This window comes from Hibiscus syriacus, unplaced genomic scaffold (assembly GCF_006381635.1).
Source record: "Hibiscus syriacus cultivar Baekdansim isolate YM2019G1 unplaced genomic scaffold, ASM638163v2 tig00110213_pilon, whole genome shotgun sequence".
Lineage (NCBI taxonomy): Eukaryota > Viridiplantae > Streptophyta > Magnoliopsida > Malvales > Malvaceae > Hibiscus > Hibiscus syriacus.
In genome coordinates, this window is record NW_024062630.1 from 1,298,129 (window position 1) to 1,316,114 (window position 17,986).

At 36.7% G+C, this 17,986-nt stretch overlaps 3 protein-coding genes across 3 annotated transcripts; all 3 read left to right on the forward strand.

Moving 5' to 3' along the window:
• The first annotated feature begins 573 nt into the window (after positions 1–573).
• Positions 574–6,839, forward strand: LOC120113858 (inositol phosphorylceramide glucuronosyltransferase 1-like). The gene is made up of 9 exons (XM_039134911.1): positions 574–896; positions 1,221–1,341; positions 1,818–2,167; positions 2,549–2,656; positions 2,759–2,896; positions 2,987–3,115; positions 3,246–3,531; positions 3,649–3,772; positions 6,472–6,839. The coding sequence occupies exons 1-9, from the start codon at positions 654–656 to the stop codon at positions 6,611–6,613; spliced, it is 1,641 nt and encodes a 546-aa protein (XP_038990842.1). The 5' UTR covers positions 574–653; the 3' UTR covers positions 6,614–6,839.
• Positions 6,840–7,744: 905 nt separating this feature from the next.
• On the forward strand, positions 7,745–9,395 carry LOC120113859 (GDSL esterase/lipase At5g33370-like). Its single transcript, XM_039134912.1, has 5 exons — positions 7,745–8,007; positions 8,091–8,221; positions 8,292–8,534; positions 8,622–8,874; positions 8,977–9,395. The coding sequence occupies exons 1-5, from the start codon at positions 7,758–7,760 to the stop codon at positions 9,207–9,209; spliced, it is 1,110 nt and encodes a 369-aa protein (XP_038990843.1). The 5' UTR covers positions 7,745–7,757; the 3' UTR covers positions 9,210–9,395.
• A 577-nt stretch (positions 9,396–9,972) lies between these two features.
• LOC120113856 lies at positions 9,973–17,494 on the forward strand. The gene is made up of 13 exons (XM_039134906.1): positions 9,973–10,403; positions 10,671–10,842; positions 10,944–11,161; positions 11,593–11,653; positions 11,772–11,844; positions 12,488–12,565; positions 14,341–14,498; positions 14,583–14,751; positions 14,984–15,446; positions 15,550–15,951; positions 16,122–16,325; positions 16,767–16,900; positions 17,165–17,494. The coding sequence occupies exons 1-13, from the start codon at positions 10,026–10,028 to the stop codon at positions 17,358–17,360; spliced, it is 2,706 nt and encodes a 901-aa protein (XP_038990837.1). The 5' UTR covers positions 9,973–10,025; the 3' UTR covers positions 17,361–17,494.
• Positions 17,495–17,986: the final 492 nt, after the last annotated feature.

Below are 17,986 nucleotides of genomic sequence, written 5' to 3' on the forward strand. Positions count from 1 at the left end.
TATATCTTACACGCATTAACAGGTTTCGTCACGGTTAAATTCCACTTTTTTCGATCAAAGCCACATATATCCTATATGTTTTTGTAGAGTCACGAAAAAGCAGACTGAGATTAAGGATCCAGGCCAATTCTTTTTTTTTTCCTGTTCCTCGCAATTTGTTACTAATATTTATTCTGATTCTCTATCCCTTGAAAGAAATAGAAACAAGTTTGAATTTTGTTTCATCTTGAGACTGAGATTCACTTTTTTTTTTATCTTAATACCATGAAGTGAAAATAAAAGAATATATTATAAAAAAAATGATAGTATAACATTTTTTATATAATACCAAAAATTACATTAACCCAAAAGAAAAATCCCTTTACCAAACTGTTTTACATTACCCAAACATCGAAAATCCGAAAATAATGTCAAAATAAATTCAGAATTGGCAACTAAATCGCCACATGGAAGAAAAGTCTGATGTCAAAACGACACCGTAACCGTGAACAATGTTACAAAAAGGGAATCTTTCTTCCATCTCCTTCAAATTCCTCACGCTCGTCAACGTTTAAATTCAGACTTAATTCAATCCAAAAGAAGTAAAAATCGAAACAACAGATCATTTTCTTGAGAAACCACAGATAATTTTCTCGAGAAAAGGCTCAGATAGTATGAAACTCCCGAAATTCTGGGTCCTGTTTCTGTGCCTTCTGATTACGATCCAATCCAAGGCGTTGTTGGGGGTTAAAGCTCAAACTTCAAAGGATGAAGCTTATGTGACGCTGCTTTACGGAGATGAGTTCCTATTGGGGGTTAGGGTTTTGGGGAAATCGATAAAGAACACTGGATCATCTAAAGACATGGTCGTTTTGGTCTCTGATGGCGTCTCTGATTATGCCAAGAAACTTCTCAAGGTAAAATTTGGCGATCCGTTTCCTTCCGTTAGTTCCCTAAGAAAAATTACTACCTCAAAGTTAGTTACTTCACGTTTTTTTCTGAAAGAATAACTAAATCACTTCTTTTTCATATCTGATTATGGAAACTTGTAAGCTATATAATCGATGTTTTGTTAGCTAAATTCACTTCCTTTTCAATTCTATTACTGGAAACTTGTAAGCTATATAGTTAATTCTCTGTTAGTTTGTTAGTAATTTCTTTTTTTGGTATAAGAACATGAAGTTTTAATTTTTTTATACCTGTTTCAACTTTTTGTTTTTCGTTGGTGGATAATTGGACAGGCTGATGGATGGATAGTGGAGAAGATAAGTTTATTGGAGAATCCAAATCAAGTTCGGCCAAAGAGGTTTTGGGGTGTTTACACCAAATTGAAAATTTTTAATATGACTAACTACAAGAAAGGTAAAAAAAAATCCTTTTTTTTGTTTCTTTATTGTTCATTTTTCTGTTTATTAGAGGACATGAATAGGTAGGATTAAGGATGAATATAGTTGGGTTTAGCTTATATTTGGCTTAATATCACTATCTCTATATAAGCTTTACAGATGGTAAATCTATGTCACACAAACTTGTCATTTCCCTTGAGGTATTCTTGTCCAACCCATATTCATATATGGGTATGGGTGGGTGGTGGTAAATCCTTAAAGTATATGGAAAAAACTTGGAAAACTTGAAAATATGTTTTATTTAACTTCCATGATAAATTTCAAAAAAAAAAAAAAACTTCCATGAGAAGATTATGCTTGCATTATTGTTTTGCTAGAATCAAGATTTTGTTACACCTCTTGCTATTCTAGATTTTTAGTCCACTATTCCTTCTATTGCAATGTTTCTTCTGATTGATTACATGTTTCACACTTGGACTTTTGCTTGTGTAGTTGTATATCTTGATGCGGATACTATAGTAGTCAAAAGCATCGAAGATCTCTTTAAATGTGAGAAATTCTGTGCCAATTTGAAGCATTCTGAAAGGCTGAATTCTGGAGTTATGGTAGTGGAACCATCTGAAGCTGTTTTCAATGACATGATAGCCAAAGTTAAAACTTTTCCGTCTTATACTGGAGGAGATCAGGGATTTCTGAATTCTTATTACTCTGATTTTCCAAATGCGCATGTTTTTGATCCTAATATGTCTCTGGAGGCATTGAAATCCCGACCTGCTCCTAAGATGCAGCGTCTCTCCACTCTATATAATGCTGATGTTGGTCTTTACATGCTTGCGAACAAGGTACTATTACATATATCAATGCTACTATTATGTGTTAAACTTTATGCCATGCTTATGTACTGTTGTCAGTTTTGTTTCACATGTTACACATTGTGTTATTGAAGTTAACAAAGAAATTTAGTTTCATTAGTAAAAATATTAGAATAAATCCTCCCTTAAAATGGTTTGAAGAGAAGCTTGGTTAGGTTCAATCATTCATTAAATTTAACAGGAGAAGAAAATGCATTTGCAACCATTAGGAAGAGCATGATCCTGCAGGTTGCTACTCCCTTTATGAGAAACTTGTACAATTCCGAGAAAGGAAACAAAGTCCTGCTTTTACCTATTATAATTTTTATTTTCTGGTTAAGTGTCCTTATCACTTTATGCATTATTTTGCAGTGGATGGTAGATGAGAGTGAACTTCGTGTTATTCACTATACTCTTGGCCCTCTTAAACCTTGGGATTGGTGGACATCTTGGCTCTTAAAACCAGTTGATGTCTGGCAGGTATTATCAGACTTCACAATTTATATGAAAAGCTCCAGTGTGTTCCCAATCCTTTTTGCAAATTGGGATAAATGTCAAATAATGTTTTTACAAATTCTGCAGAATGTTAGGGAACAACTTGAAGAATCGCTTCCTGGAACTGGTGGAGGCAAAAATCCTCATGACGAGCTTCTGGTCAAACTCCTCTTTGTTTTACCTTTCTGTGCTCTTCTTTTTTGTTACTATCATTCTTTCCTTCAGGTTAGTGACTGTTGATGTTGCTTTTTCTCAATTCAATTCCTACTCTACGAATGTTGTCCCACTCCCAAACCATATTATTTTTCGGTGCAGACAGGGTTTTCAGTTTGCAGAACTTCATTAGGCAATCAGATCAGACACTTCTACTACCCAATTAGGTCAAGAAGAATAACGGCTTACACGGGTGTTTCTTCATCTTCCACTATTAATGCAAACAATCAAGTTAGTTCATTCCTTTATCTTTTAAGCTGAATTGTTTCATGTCTGATTATATCTTGTTACCCATCTACTGATATTCGATGTGAACTTATTAGTTTACTCAACTCTATTATTTGATTTTGGTGTGATCCAGTTTCCTAACAGGGGAGAGACCAAGGTGCCGCCCTACCTTGGCGGGATCTCAATTTTCGTTTGTTTTATGGCTGCTGTGGTGTCCCTTGGAATTGGTATAGCAATTGTGCCTCGACAAGTGATGCCGTGGACTGGTTTACTCTTGATGTATGAGTGGACATTTACGATCTTCTTTCTTTTGTTCGGAGCTTTTATTCATTTGATTTATCAGTGGGGAAGGAGAACAACAACTCGATTAGGATCAGTTTCCTCTTATACAAATTCTTTTGATTCTGAATCTCAAAAAGGTTATCAACTTAGATCAAATACATAATTTATTGTGCATGATCATGATAAAAGACGATGTTAGTTCCCTTTTCTCTTTAATGTAATATTGATTGATAATTCTTATATGTTCTTTTCAGGTCATCAGCGGCATGCATCCTCTTGTGATGTTGCTACTTGGTACTATGGGTTCGGGATGGCATTTTTGGCTATCGCCACCCCATCCTTACCATGTATTTTTGGGATCACTGCTCTGTTCTTGAGGTAATTCCTATTGACATGTTCTTGTTTTGTTCTATGATTTTATGAAAGAAAATATTTTCAAGGTTTTTAATCTTTAGGAAGAAACTTAAAAAGGAAGATGATAAGTGCTGGCGTTATCTCTTCATATGTTTTTGTCATCTATATTGGTCGGGACCCAATTGAAAGTGTCGGGTATGGGTATATATCTAATTCGAGCAGCATTTCTTTCTATGTTTTTCATGACTTAGAGGATTTTTGAAAGTGTTAGATACAGATGCCGAACATGAGTATGGCAAGAAAAATGAAGACTCGGCTATATTACTTTGATTCTTCATATTTATTGAAGTGCTTACCAATGTCTGATTCCAATGTTTAATACATATTTGCATATAGGTATGAATGTATGACCCCCCAAAAGATCTTTTTTAAGTACATTAAAAAAAGATTAAGTACAAGCAGGGGAAGTTGAAAATTGCTTCAAGTTGTTCAGGAAGTTTGTGTTCGAAGGGTGAAGTATCTATTAGTTTTTATGATAGATGTTATAGAAGGGTGTTCAGGAATATGGTCAGGGATTCTCTGGAACAGCATAGGGCATCATCAGAGTCTACAAATTTTTCTGTTAAAGCTAGGAATGAAGCTGTTGCTACTAGGGAAGTTTGTGATATGTTGGGGATCACATTTAAAGGGGGCAACAGCTACTAGAAGAGGAAATCTTCAAGATGGAGATGAAGGAGTCAGCAAAGGGATCTTGATTATATTCTTATGGTTGATTTGGTTTTTATGTCATTCAATTTAAATGTCAAAGATAAAAATTATTTCCTGGAATGTTAAGAGGTCTTGGGAAAAGGGGGAAAATCAAGCAGTTTCAAGACTTGTAATTAGAGAAAAACCGGTCATTTTACTACTACAGGAGACCAAACTAAACATTTGTCGAAATGGAATATGGAGGAAGTTAGGGGGAAATTTGATGAAAGGTGGTAGTATTCAGCCAGTTGATGGGTCTGCTGGTGGCTTGCTGTGTTTGTTTGAGGTCAACAAAGAACATAAGCATAGTAGATTTATGGCATTAACAGGGAAGTTCAAGGTGGTAAATTTTGAGTGTGTTATAATAAACGTGTATGGTCCGTCAGTAGAGGCTGATAAAGAAGAGTTTTTCAGGGAGTTGAGTTGTTTTGTGCAAAGTTTAGACCTGTCATATTGCATAGGGGGGATTTTAATGCTCATCTCCATCCACAGGAGAAAAGTGGAATGGCACAGAATTGGCATTCCATGTATTTGTTTAGGTCCTTTGTTCAACATTTAAATCTTACGGATCTACCGTTAGTAGGAGGTACATTTACTTGGTGCAATAATAGTCTCCCACTTGGGAAAGGCTAGATCGGATGTTAATAAGTGGGAACTTCCTAAATTGCTTTCCGAAAGTGATCCAAAAAATTTTACCCAAATCCCTATCCGATCATAATCTAGTGGTGTTAGAAGAATAATGCCAAAACTGGGGACCAAAGCCTTTTCGGTTATTTAACTACCTGCTAGAGGAAGATGTATTTGTTGGGTTGGTTGAAAATTCCTTGTCGAAATTGAAGAAGGAGAATGGGCGAAGGGGATTGTTTAGTTTACTACAAGGAACCAAACATGTGATTAGAAAGTGGCCTAGCAATAACCAAATGGGGATTTCTGCAGCTATTTCAGAAGTGGAAAGCATGATAAATGACTTGGAATTGAAGTTACAAGGTGGGGTTTTATCCCGGGAGTTATTTTCTGGTCATTATGGAAGTCTAGGAACTTGGTTGTGTTTGAAAACTGGAAGTTTGACAGTTTTTCTCTTTTCTTTATTTCCATATTTAGATTGGCTAAATGGTTTTTAGATAAATTCCCTCAGGTTGATATTCATGTTGATGTACTAGTAGGGGATCCCTCGCTTGCAGACATGATACGTTTTAAAGCATCTAAGGGAAATACGGTTCAATGCTGGCTTCCACCTCCACCTGATTTTTTTAAATTCAATGTCGATGGGGCTGTTAGAAGTGATGGGTTGCAGGGCGGTATTGGAGGAATTTTGAAAGATTCAATCGGCTATACTTTATCCACATTCAATATTTCTGTTGGGCCATGTCCTCCTACTTTGGCTGAGTTGAAAGCCATTAAAGAAGGAATTGATTTTTTCCTTTCTTCTGAATGAGCTTTGAAGGGAAGACTTATCATAGAGAGTGATTGTAAAACTGCAGTGAACTGGATTTTGGCACCGTTCTCTGCCCTTACGTTTTTCATGTCTTTGGTTGAGGAAATTGGAGCATTAGTGTCTGCTAGGGAGATTATTGTTAGATTGATTCCTAGGAGTTGTAATTGGGAGGCAGATAAGTTAGCTAAGGAGGGCATTGGTTGAATGTGTGCAGTCTTATGGTTGTAATGTTTTATGTTTTATTTCGGGTATTTTGTAAGGTGTACTCTATGTAATTATGGTTAATCTATAAATTGAGACACTCTTTTCCTCCTTCCGCTAGTTACCTCTTCATAAGAGCTAACTATGAGGGAGGTTTTTAATGAGGCCTCCTATTCCTATAAAAAAATATTCATGTCATACCTTTTTTGCATTCTAACCAGATTACGAGTGACAAGGAGTCGGACCAACATAGATGATCATGGAGCGTTTTAGGAGTTATTACCTTGAATCTAATGTTTGAAAATCCCTTTTAACATTATCCATGACATTTTCTCACCAGATTGGGTCTAATGGTGGTTGGAGGGCTTATTCTAGCTTCTTTCATGACATATGCTTCGGAGCATCTTGCGATTCGGTCGTTCTTGAAAGGTCTTGAGCATCGGGATACCACACCCTCAAGAAGTGCATGTTTCCTGTGTTGATAAGGCTTCAAAATGCTCTTGTTAGTTATCAAATATATTATCCGAGTCAGATCTTTTTATTCAGATTCGGAGATGAGTGTCGAATATGCAAAATGAAGACGGATGCTCATGTTCGAATATGTATCGTGCACTTGTATGTCCCAGGGAAAATGAATACTCCAGGTTAACATAGGTCAATAGCTTTGAGTTTTTGTTTTAATTGTATTTTGTTTGTAAACCATTGCAGTAAATTTTGTCAATTTAGAATTGTAAACTTATTTTCTTTTTCTTTTAATGTTAATTTATTTTGGAAAAAGAATGGACAGATGCGAAAGGAATCCCTTTTATTATAAACCTTATGTATTTTATTATTATTTGAAGAAATGAGAATTTAGATTTAAAATAAAAATAAAAATCAGGACATGCATTTATTATTAACTCAATCAATTGTTGATTGTTTTCATTATAAAAAAATCCCAGTTATTGCTTGTAGTTCACCCTTCGATGATGCAAATACAAAAATGCATAGGGATTTTGCCGGTGATCCTCGAAGTATATTGTATTTATGCATGCAATCGTACCACTTTATGTCTATATTTCTTGTATTGGAGTGTGAGTGTGGATATGAATTTTCTTAGTTTATTGATAATGTACATGTATCATGCAAACGTAGCTATTCGAATTTAAGTTCTCCAAGTAGAATAATATTTCCTTTAAAACCATTGAGGTCACTCAATGGGTTCTATTAAATCATATCTTGAAGTTGAATGTGTAGGATCCGAGTAATTACTAATCAGAGATTTTATCAATTTGATCTCCGTCTAGCTTCTTTAGCTTTGTTGAGGCCATCTTAGGCCACGCTTATCATTGATGAGCCACACGAGACCGACAGCAAGTATCGTATACACAAATTTATATCATCGAAAAGCCTATTCTGGTCGGAGTTACCATTACAGACAGATTTATCGAGAAATAATGCAACACTAGGCAATAAATTTGCTAGTAAAGGTGGCAAAAGTTGGTACAAATTATGTTCAACCACAAAAACAGCTTCCCTTTTTGCTTTGTTACCTTCTCTTTAATTCGATGGTGGCTGAAGTTCCTGCTCTATAAAAAGCAACCTCATTGTTTTCTTATTACAATACAAGTCTTCTTTGGTTTTCTTATGACAATATCAATGGCTTCTTTGGCTTTGTCGATGGTCTTGGCTTTGTCAATGGCGGCCTTGGGGTGCATAGCCGCTGTTGCCGAGGCTCGAGCTTTCTTCATTTTCGGGGATTCACTTGTCGACAGCGGCAACAATAACTACCTTGAAACCACGGCTCGTGCTGATTCGCCACCTTACGGCATCGATTATCCGACGGGAAGACCCACAGGGCGTTTCTCTAATGGCCTTAACATCCCAGACCTGATTGGTTAAGTTTCTAATACTTGTTAACCGTGACTGCAATCTAAATCTTTTGTTTTTGTTTATTTATGTCATTTGGATGCTTTGCAGGTAAGCAAATCGGTTTATCAGAATCACCATTGCCATATTTGAGCCCAGATTTTAATGGGAAAAAGCTGCTTGTTGGTGCCAACTTTGCTTCAGCTGGTGTGGGAATACTTAATGACACTGGAGTCCAATTTGTAAGTAAAATATATTATATAGATGCCATGTTTGAAGAACAAATGGTGTCCTAAAATGTTGGAATTGCAGGTAAATATACTGAGAATGTACAGACAGTTGGAGTTATTTCAAGAATACAAGCGAAGATTATCGACTCTGGTCGGATCGAAGCAAGCTCATCGACTCGTAAGCCAAGCACTCGTCTTGATCACCGTCGGCGGTAACGATTTCGTCAATAACTATTACTTGGTCCCCTTCTCTGCGAGATCCAGACAATACAGTTTGCCTGATTATGTCAAGTTCCTCATTTCCGAGTACCAAAACCTCTTGATGGTAAGGATATTAGCTATAATGTCACGCGACTTTCGGTGTGAATGTCATAATGTACTGATCCTTTCTTGGTTTTATGTTCAATTGAAGAAACTATACAAACTGGGAGCACGAAGGGTACTTGTGACGGGCACCGGACCGTTGGGATGTGTCCCGGCCGAACTGGCGATGAGAGGTAACAATGGCGGATGCTCGCAAGAACTACTACGAGCAGCTTCCTTGTACAATCCACAGCTTGTTGAAATGATAAATGGACTCAATGCTGATATTGGCAAAGATGTTTTCATTAGTGCAAATACTCAAAGAATGCACAATGATTTTGTTTCGGACCCCCAAGCCTTTGGTACGTCCTCTCCGAACTCCCCTATACTCGAATAAAAATCGAAATAAATACTCGTTTCTAACACTCACACTCGTATCGGAATAAATTTAAACTTCGGAACAGGATTTACGACATCGGAAATAGCATGTTGTGGGCAAGGACCTTACAATGGACTAGGTTTATGCACTCAGTTATCGAACTTATGTCCGAACAGAGATGTGTATGCGTTTTGGGATCCGTTTCATCCATCGGAGAAGGCTAACAGATTGATTGTGGAGCAGATAATGAACGGCTCTAATCATTACATGCACCCCATGAATCTCAGCACTGTCATGGCCTTTGATTCCAGAATTTGAACATTAAATCTCTTTTTTCTTCTTCTAGAAAATGTTTAGGGTGTTCTTCAATAATTTGTTTCTTCAACTGTCGTGTGTTTCAACTTGTTTAATTGTTTTGGCTTTTGTCTTGAATGTGATGGAATTTAGTAGATTGTGATGTTGGAATTAGACATACCTTTGTAATGAATTTATGATTAAAATTAGACACTAATGGCTAATGTCATATTTAGTCCTCAACTGTCATTAAAATTTTATTTTAGTATTTTTATAACATTTCTAAATAATAATTTTTAAAGAATTAAAAAAATATAATTTTTTTTAAGATTTATAATTTATTTTAAAATTATAAAATATTTTTAAAAATTATAATTTCAAGAAAATCTTTTACAAATCATAAAATTTAATTAAACCCTTTATTACAACTCAAAAAATAATATAAATTTAAACAATTCCGTATAAGTTACACTTGAAAATTATAAATTTAATAAGCAAAAATAATAAAACTCTAGCATCATATTTTGTAGATTACTTGTCGACATGGGTCAAAAATAATTTATATGTACTTGAAGATTGTAGTTAGATTTGTTTATCAAGCAATCAATTCATAAAGTAGTTCTATAAATTCAACATAAAAATATTTTTATATTTTTACTTTTTATTTTAAATTTTTGTATAAAAATATAATAAATGTTAAAATAATATTCTAATTATAACTAAAAATTTAAATAAAATATTTAATGAGTATAGTTTAATGGCTGTTTTTTACCCTACTTTTTTTATTTCCTTAAACCCTGTGTCTATGTTTTTCCCTCTTATCCACTCAATCCAAAAACAATGTCCCTTCTCTTCTCTCATGCTTTCCCTCCTTACCTTCCATCTCTCTCCGGCCACCGGAACGCCTTAGTTCACGCTGCTATCTCAACCCAAAAGCGGAAGCCATCATCCCGAAGGAAAAAACGCCAAACCCAAGACGATAAAGACGACGGCAATGCCACCCTATCTTCCCCAAATGGCTCTACTGGTGTTTCGGCCCATGAGAAATCACTCCGTCTCACCTTCATGGAAGAGCTTATGCAAAGAGCCAGGTCCCGGGACACTTTCGGTGTATCAGATGTCATTTACGACATGATCGCTGCCGGCCTCACTCCCGGCCCCAGGTCGTTCCATGGGCTTGTCGTTGCTCATGTCCTCAATGGTGATGTTGAAGGCGCGGTAAGTGTCCTAATTTCCCTGGTTTTTTGGATTCTTTAGATGAAATGAACCCGTTTCTCTTTTTCTTTCAGTGAAATTGTATTATTTTTATTAAAAACTCAACTTTTTTTTAGAGGAAATGAATGAATTTGGTTTACCTGGATTAAAAAACTCAACCTTTTTTTAGTGGTAATGAATGAATTTGGTTTACTTAGATTAAAAACTCAAATGAGTTCCAGTTTTTATTTATATCATCTTGAGCAAAAATTTCTGAAATTTGGAATGTAGCTGCAAGCATTGAGGAGGGAATTGGGTGTGGGTGTTCGTCCTCTCCACGAAACTCTTGTTTCAATGATTCGTCTATTTGGGTCGAAAGGCCTTGCAACCAGAGGTTTGGAAGTCCTTGCAGCAATGGAAAAGTTAGACTATGACATTCGTCAAGCTTGGATTATTCTTGTTGGTACAATGCTTAATAGAACTCAATGCGTTGTATTTTTATGTGTTTTATATATGTGGATAGTGATAAATTTTATTCTAAAATGTTGACATTTGTCTGGACAGAGGAGCTTGTAAAGGGCAAATATCTGGAAGATGCCAATGTTGTGTTTCTAAAGGGTGCTAAAGGTGGGCTTAGAGCTACAAATGAGCTGTACGATTTAATGATTGAGGAGGACTGTAAAGCTGGTGACCATTCGAATGCACTAGAAATTGCCTATGAAATGGAAGCTGCAGGACGGATGGCAACAACTTTTCATTTCAATTGTCTCCTTAGCGTGCAAGTGAGTTTTCTGATACTGTGTTCGGCATTTCAACCTTCTTTGCTGACTTTTGATGGAGTTCGATATTTTGCAATTCAATGCACTTATTAATTAGTAAAGGGTCATTTGCATTTGATTGAGTTTGTAGTTTGCATGCACCTTTCAAACTTTATGGATTCCATCACTGTGTGTTTTGGTTGATGCATGTAATTTGCTATGTTTGTTTGTTGCCAACTGTTTGGAAATGAGATGATGGTTTTTTCTGGTAGTGAATTTGTCGATTTTATCCTTTAAACAATGGAATTGTGATGTCTCGTTAAAAATGGAAGGCATATTTTTATTGTGTATTTGACAGCATTTCAAGTACTTGATGGTCTTATTTGCCTCTGTTAGAATCATTTTCCCATTGTTTGTTATATACTGCTGCTCATTTCACCTGTTTCTTTGCTTAGGCAACATGTGGGATTCCCGAAATAGCTTTTGCGACATTTGAAAACATGGAATATGGAGAAGGTTTGCATTTGTTTTGCTTACTTCTTTCTGTTGCTTTGTCAACATGCATAACATAAATGGTAAAATGCTAAAAAAATTCAGGGTTTCTATAACATGCGTTGTTGTATTTGTGTAACAGAATATATGAAACCTGACACAGAAACATATAATTGGGTGATCCAGGCATATACTAGAGCTGAATCTTATGACAGGTGACTTATGCACATCAGTTATCATCACTTTTCTTTATCTGGGTCATTGTTTCTTCAGTCGGAAATGGAAAATTTCTGTTTATTTATTTGGCAGTGATGCTGTCTGGTATGAGGCTATAAGCATGAAATAGTAAATTTCAATTGAAACTTGAGTGACATAGAGTTGGTTCTTGAGCCCATAAGGAACCCTTATTAATTTAAGTCCTCAAATGAAATTTAAAAATTACCTAGTTGTACGTCTATTAACTGTATCTGCTCTAAGAGAAGTGAAGGATCTTGAAAAACCAATTTTGGGGGCTAAATTAAATTTTTCAAAAGTTTTGAAGGCCTAATAATTTTTTAAAAATAACTAAGGCAAAATTTTCAAAAAAGAAATTGAGGATCTAATTAATTTTTTTTTTTAAATCGAGAGGAAAATTTTGGTGGGGATACTAAAAAATATTTGAAAAGTTTAAAGTCTAATAAGAAATTCTAAAAATGATGGGGAGTAATTAAGATTTTTTTTTAAAAAAATTTTGAGGGGCTAAAAACAAATTTTCCAAAATCTTTGGGGCATTTGTCCCCCAGGCCCTAACTACCATCCGTCCCTGTCTACGAGACCTTCTTCCATAACCCTGTATGTTGAATTTTGATATGCTTGCAGGGTGCAAGATGTGGCTGAGTTACTTGGGATGATGGTTGAAGACCACAAGCGTTTGCAGCCTAATGTGAAAACCTACGCGTAAGGAAATTTTTTTCTTTTCCTGTTAGGGAAGTAACATTATTTTATCTTCAAACCGTTGCCGCAAATATTCTAAGTTAATTGGATTGTTTTGCTTGTTTATTATTTTCATCTGGTAATCTGGTATATATTTTTTTTGATAGGAAAAGGGACTCTTTAAACCCTTCTTAACCGTCAAGCTACATAGGTATCTTAACGGACATTGGAAGGGGTAAAAAACCACCTTAATTACAACCTTCCCCACAAAACAAAACCTCTACCCTCAATAACACTCAACCTACACAACCAACAGGAAACACCCTACATTAACCTATGTCCGACTTAGCTAAACAATCTGCTTCCCAATTAAAACATATCTGAACATGCCTAATAATCACATTATAATCCAGCACGCGCTTGGCAATTTCCTTAACCAGATGAACAAAAGCAGCAGGACTTGCTTCCGGATTTTTAATCCAATTCAAAGCATTGGAAGAATCACTTTCCAAAATAAGACGCCCCTTTTAGCTCCACTTCAAATAAAAAAAAAGATTCAAACCAGCTTGAATTGCTTTGAGCTCAGCAAGAATCGGAGGACCTGGACCAGACGCATAAGAGAAGGACCCCACTAGCATACATTCAGCATCCCTAAGTAGTCCACCGATATCACTGCACCTCCAGTCACATCTTACAGTCCCATCCACATTCACTTTAAAAATCCCGGTGGAGGGGGGCACCAATAGGGCGAGGGAGGAATTTTCTTCATAGGACCAGTGTGCAGATCAGCCAAAGTTAGATCTCCCACAAGACAATCTAGGAGAACAGGTAAATTGGACTTCTTTACCAAAAACCAGGCAGCCACCCTATATTTAGCCAAAAAAAATAGTAGAGTTTGATCCAACCTTCCATTCTCAAACACCATTTGATTCGACATTTCCATACAGTCCACATTACAGCACCCGGTATGAATTTCCAAATATCAGATTTCGGAAGTAAATCAAACCAATTGTACATAAACTCCTTGGGATTATTAGGCAAGGCTGAACATAGATCCCACAACCTTAGAAACCGCAGCCATACTCCCCAAGCTATCCTGCATGAGAAGAACAAATGAGAAACAGACTCGGCTCCGAGCCACACAACGGGCAAAGAGGATCCTCGATTCCACTTACACCCCGCCTAATCAAAACAGATTTGACAGCCAACTTATGGTGAAAAACCTGCCATAAAAATGCCTCCACTTTGGGAGGTGCAATTACAACCCAAACAAGCTTCGACCAAGACAAATCTGGAACGGATATTCGTAAAATTACGTTAGTGCACGATTTAACCAAGTATACCCCCTCCTCGTTCCCTTTCCAAACACAACAATCATCAGCGACCGATCCAAGACTAACATTATCCAACATTGACAATAATTCGATCCATTGATCAACTTCCCAATCCAACAGATTTCTCCTCGTTTGGATATCCCATACCCATCCCATACCTCATTTGGTAATCTGGTATATTGTACTCAAACAATGTATTATTTGTCTTACTCGAGAGTGTTTTCTTGGTAGCTTCTGAAATTTAAATGTTCATTCACTTAGCTTGTTTCATTTGGAAAATATATTCTACGTGAAACCAGCTGTGATTTGTCTGTTAAAATTCACTAATGATATGTGTACTTGAATTCTCTGTGTGTATGCCTTTTACATCTTCAATTGGCAACTGTCATAGTGTACTGCCTCCTTTTTCGTTCCTGCTAGTTGCTTTTTTGTTCATGATGGCTGATGTCATTCTCCATATGTCAGGCTGTTAGTGGAGTGTTTTACCAAGTACTGTGTTGTAAGGGAAGCTATTCGTCATTTCCGTGCACTAAAGAACTATGAAGGGGGAACAATAGTGTTGCACAATGAAGGAAACTTTGGCGATCCACTTTCTTTGTATCTTCGAGCATTATGTCGAGAAGGTATCTTGAAATTTGTTCTGTATGATCATTATTTCTCTTGGTTTTAGATTTAATTTAACTACTGTGTACTCATGATTGGATCAGGAAGAATTGTTGAATTGCTAGAAGCTCTAGAAGCAATGTCCAAAGATAACCAACCTATTCCACCAAGAGCTATGATTCTAAGCAGAAAATATCGAACACTAGTTAGCTCTTGGATTGAACCTCTACAAGAGGAAGCTGAACTGGGTTATGAGATCGATTACATTGGGAGGTGTGTCTTTTAATCAACAGTCGGTTCTGGTTTTCGTAGTTTATTCATAGTCCTCTAATCATACCTTCCTTGCTTTACTGGAAGGTTCACTTCACATCATGGAAAACCTGCCCAAGAAATTTCTATTATGTTAGACTGACAACGAATTGTCATTAATGATTATATCAGCCCAAGCGGTGCTTTTGATGATATTGATTTGATTTCGAAACAATTTACTCTCTTTAAAACCTAGGTACATTGAGGAGGGTGGACTTACAGGTGAACGCAAGCGATGGGTGCCTCGAAGAGGAAAAACACCTCTAGATCCTGATGCTGCTGGATTTATATATTCAAACCCTATGGAATCCTCCTTCAAGCAAAGATGTCTAGAGGAGTGGAAGATGCACCATCGGAAGCTTTTGAAAACCTTGCAGAATGAAGGACTTGCAGCTTTGGGTGATGCATCGGAATCTGATTATATAAGAGTTGTTGAGAAGTTGAAGAAAATAATAAAAGGTCCGGACCAGAATGTTTTAAAACCCAAGGCTGCAAGTAAGATGGTGGTATCTGAGCTAAAGGAAGAGCTTGAAGCACAAGGTCTACCAATCGATGGAACGAGAAATGTTCTTTACCAGCGTGTCCAAAAAGCAAGGAGAATAAATCGCTCACGTGGTCGGCCTCTTTGGGTTCCACCTGTGGAGGAGGAGGAAGAAGAGGTTATACTTTATTAATATATTTCTTCTTTATCAATTATATCACACTGTTTGCATATGAATACATTTAAGAATATATTTTGGTTTGGTTGTGTATCTTTTGCAGGTTGATGAGGAATTAGATGAACTAATATCTCGGATTAAGCTGGAAGAAGGAAATACAGAGTTCTGGAAACGCCGGTTTCTTGGAGAAGGTTTTCAGGTTGATCAGGTGAAGCCAATAGAAGAGGATGAATCAGAAGTCGTAGATGATGAGCTGGATGAGAGTGATGTTGTAGAAGATGCTGCAAAGGATATTGAAGAGGATGAAGGAGAAGGAGAAGGTGAAGGTGAGGAAGAGGAGGAAGTAGAACAAACCGAAAGCCAAGAAGTAGACAGGATTAAGGATAAGGAAGTTGAAGCTAAAAAGCCTCTTCAAATGATTGGGGTTCAATTGTTGAAAGACTCTGACCAAATAACTACTAGATCCAAAAAATCAAGACGAAGGTCTTCTCGAGTATCTGTTGAGGTAATAAAGATACCTTTGTTTGATATATTACAGCTTATAGAAGTGCCCGAGATGCTGTATATATCAAAAGTCCATTTCGTTCCTATTACATAAACTCAAGAGGTTTTCAGTCAAAATTTGTTTCTATTTAGAACTTGGGACATTGATACATCTTTTGCATGCGGCTGCAGGATGATGACGATGAAGATTGGTTTCCCGAGGATATTTTTGAAGCATTTCAAGAGTTGAGAAATAGAAAGGTGTTTGATGTTGAAGACATGTACACTATAGCAGATGTTTGGGGTTGGACATGGGAGCGACAACTTAAAAATAAACCTCCTCGACGATGGTCACAGGAATGGGAAGTTGAGTTGGCAATTCAAGTAATGCAAAAGGCATGTTCTTATTTTCTTCTCACTTTTCATCTTCATATCTATTTGGTAATCCAAAATTATTAGTTTAGTGAGATATTCTATCACATTATAAACTTCTTCTATGGTTAATTTTATTGCTTTCTAGATCAGGTAGCTCTTGCAATTGCATTGATATGCTTCGTTTTTTACCCAAGCTGGATCATTTCCATGTTACTCAAATTTGATTGCGAGTGTCTTATATTTATGTGTCCAACACGGGTATCTTCAGTTTCTTTTTCCCAAGTTTTCCATGTATTTGGAGGATCCCTTAAGAGGATTAGATCTCAATACCCATGTTTGAATATGTGTTGGACACAAGTGTCAGATTAGTCGGAGCAACAGAGGATCATTTCCATTTCCCTCAAGTTTTGGCATTTGTTTTTTCTCACATTAACTGATGAAATTTCATAACTTTTTATTCAGGTTATTGAATTGGGTGGAACACCCACGATTGGGGATTGTGCTATGATACTGCGAGCAGCCATTAAGGCTCCTATGCCTTCGGCCTTCTTGAAGATCTTGCAGAAGGCACACAGTCTCGGTCATGTCTTTGGCAGGTACATCTGTCATGTTCCTTAATCTGATGAATTAAGATGCTGGTTTAAAGTATACATAAACTTTTTTAAAAGGATTTATGCTTAACACCCTTGTCTGACGCATATCCGGGCATGGATAGTGGATACGAGGATATGACCCTCTAAGGGCCCTCCAAATACTTAGAAATCTCGGGAAAAAATTGAATGCCCATGTCAGATATCAGTATAACATGGTTTGTTTATTTCAGATGAACTCTCCATCTAATTCTGTTGCTTCTGTTACAGTCCCCTCTATGATGAAGTAATTTCATTATGTATTGACCTCGGCGAACTAGACGCTGCCATCGCCATTGTTGCAGACCTTGAGACTACAGGAATTGCGGTCCCTGATCAAACCCTTGACAGGGTTATTTCTGCCAGACAAACGAATGACACTTCTGGGAACGATGCATCATTGTCATCTTCATCACCATCGTCATAGCAGCAGGTGTATAATCCTACCTTCTTGTTGTATAGTAGTGATTTATGTTAACCAAAGTTGGGTTTGTGATGGATATGGATGTATGTAGGATATGAGTATGTTCAAATTTTTGCCAATTTTTTCATATATTAATAAAGGACTGAATATATATTCTCTGATTTTTTTTTCTTCACATTCTGTTGGTATAACCAAGCAAATATTGAAATCGTGGCCTCGGCTAACTTTGAAGTCAAACAAGCTATTATTTATCTTTTGCTTCAATCACACGCTTAATTTTTCTTAGTGAGAACCAGGTTTCAGACATGCTTGACCACAAAGCTACCTCTCTCTATGATCAAATACAATTGTTTCGAATACCTTAACAAGAGAAAGGCAAAAAAAGAAAAATACATAAAAAAGCTTTAATGCACCGCTACCCCTAAACTATGCATTTTGTCCCATTAAAATATTTTTCGAGATAAGGGATGGCAAACAGATACAATCTCGTGGATTCCGCACCGTATCCGTTTCAATTGGAGCGGGGATGAGTATAATTTTAGCGGGTAGTGAGCGGGTGTGGATTTATAAAGTGGTACCCGTCGTGGGTGGTGGGCGTGTAATGGGTTTGAGACATTACCTGCCCCGCA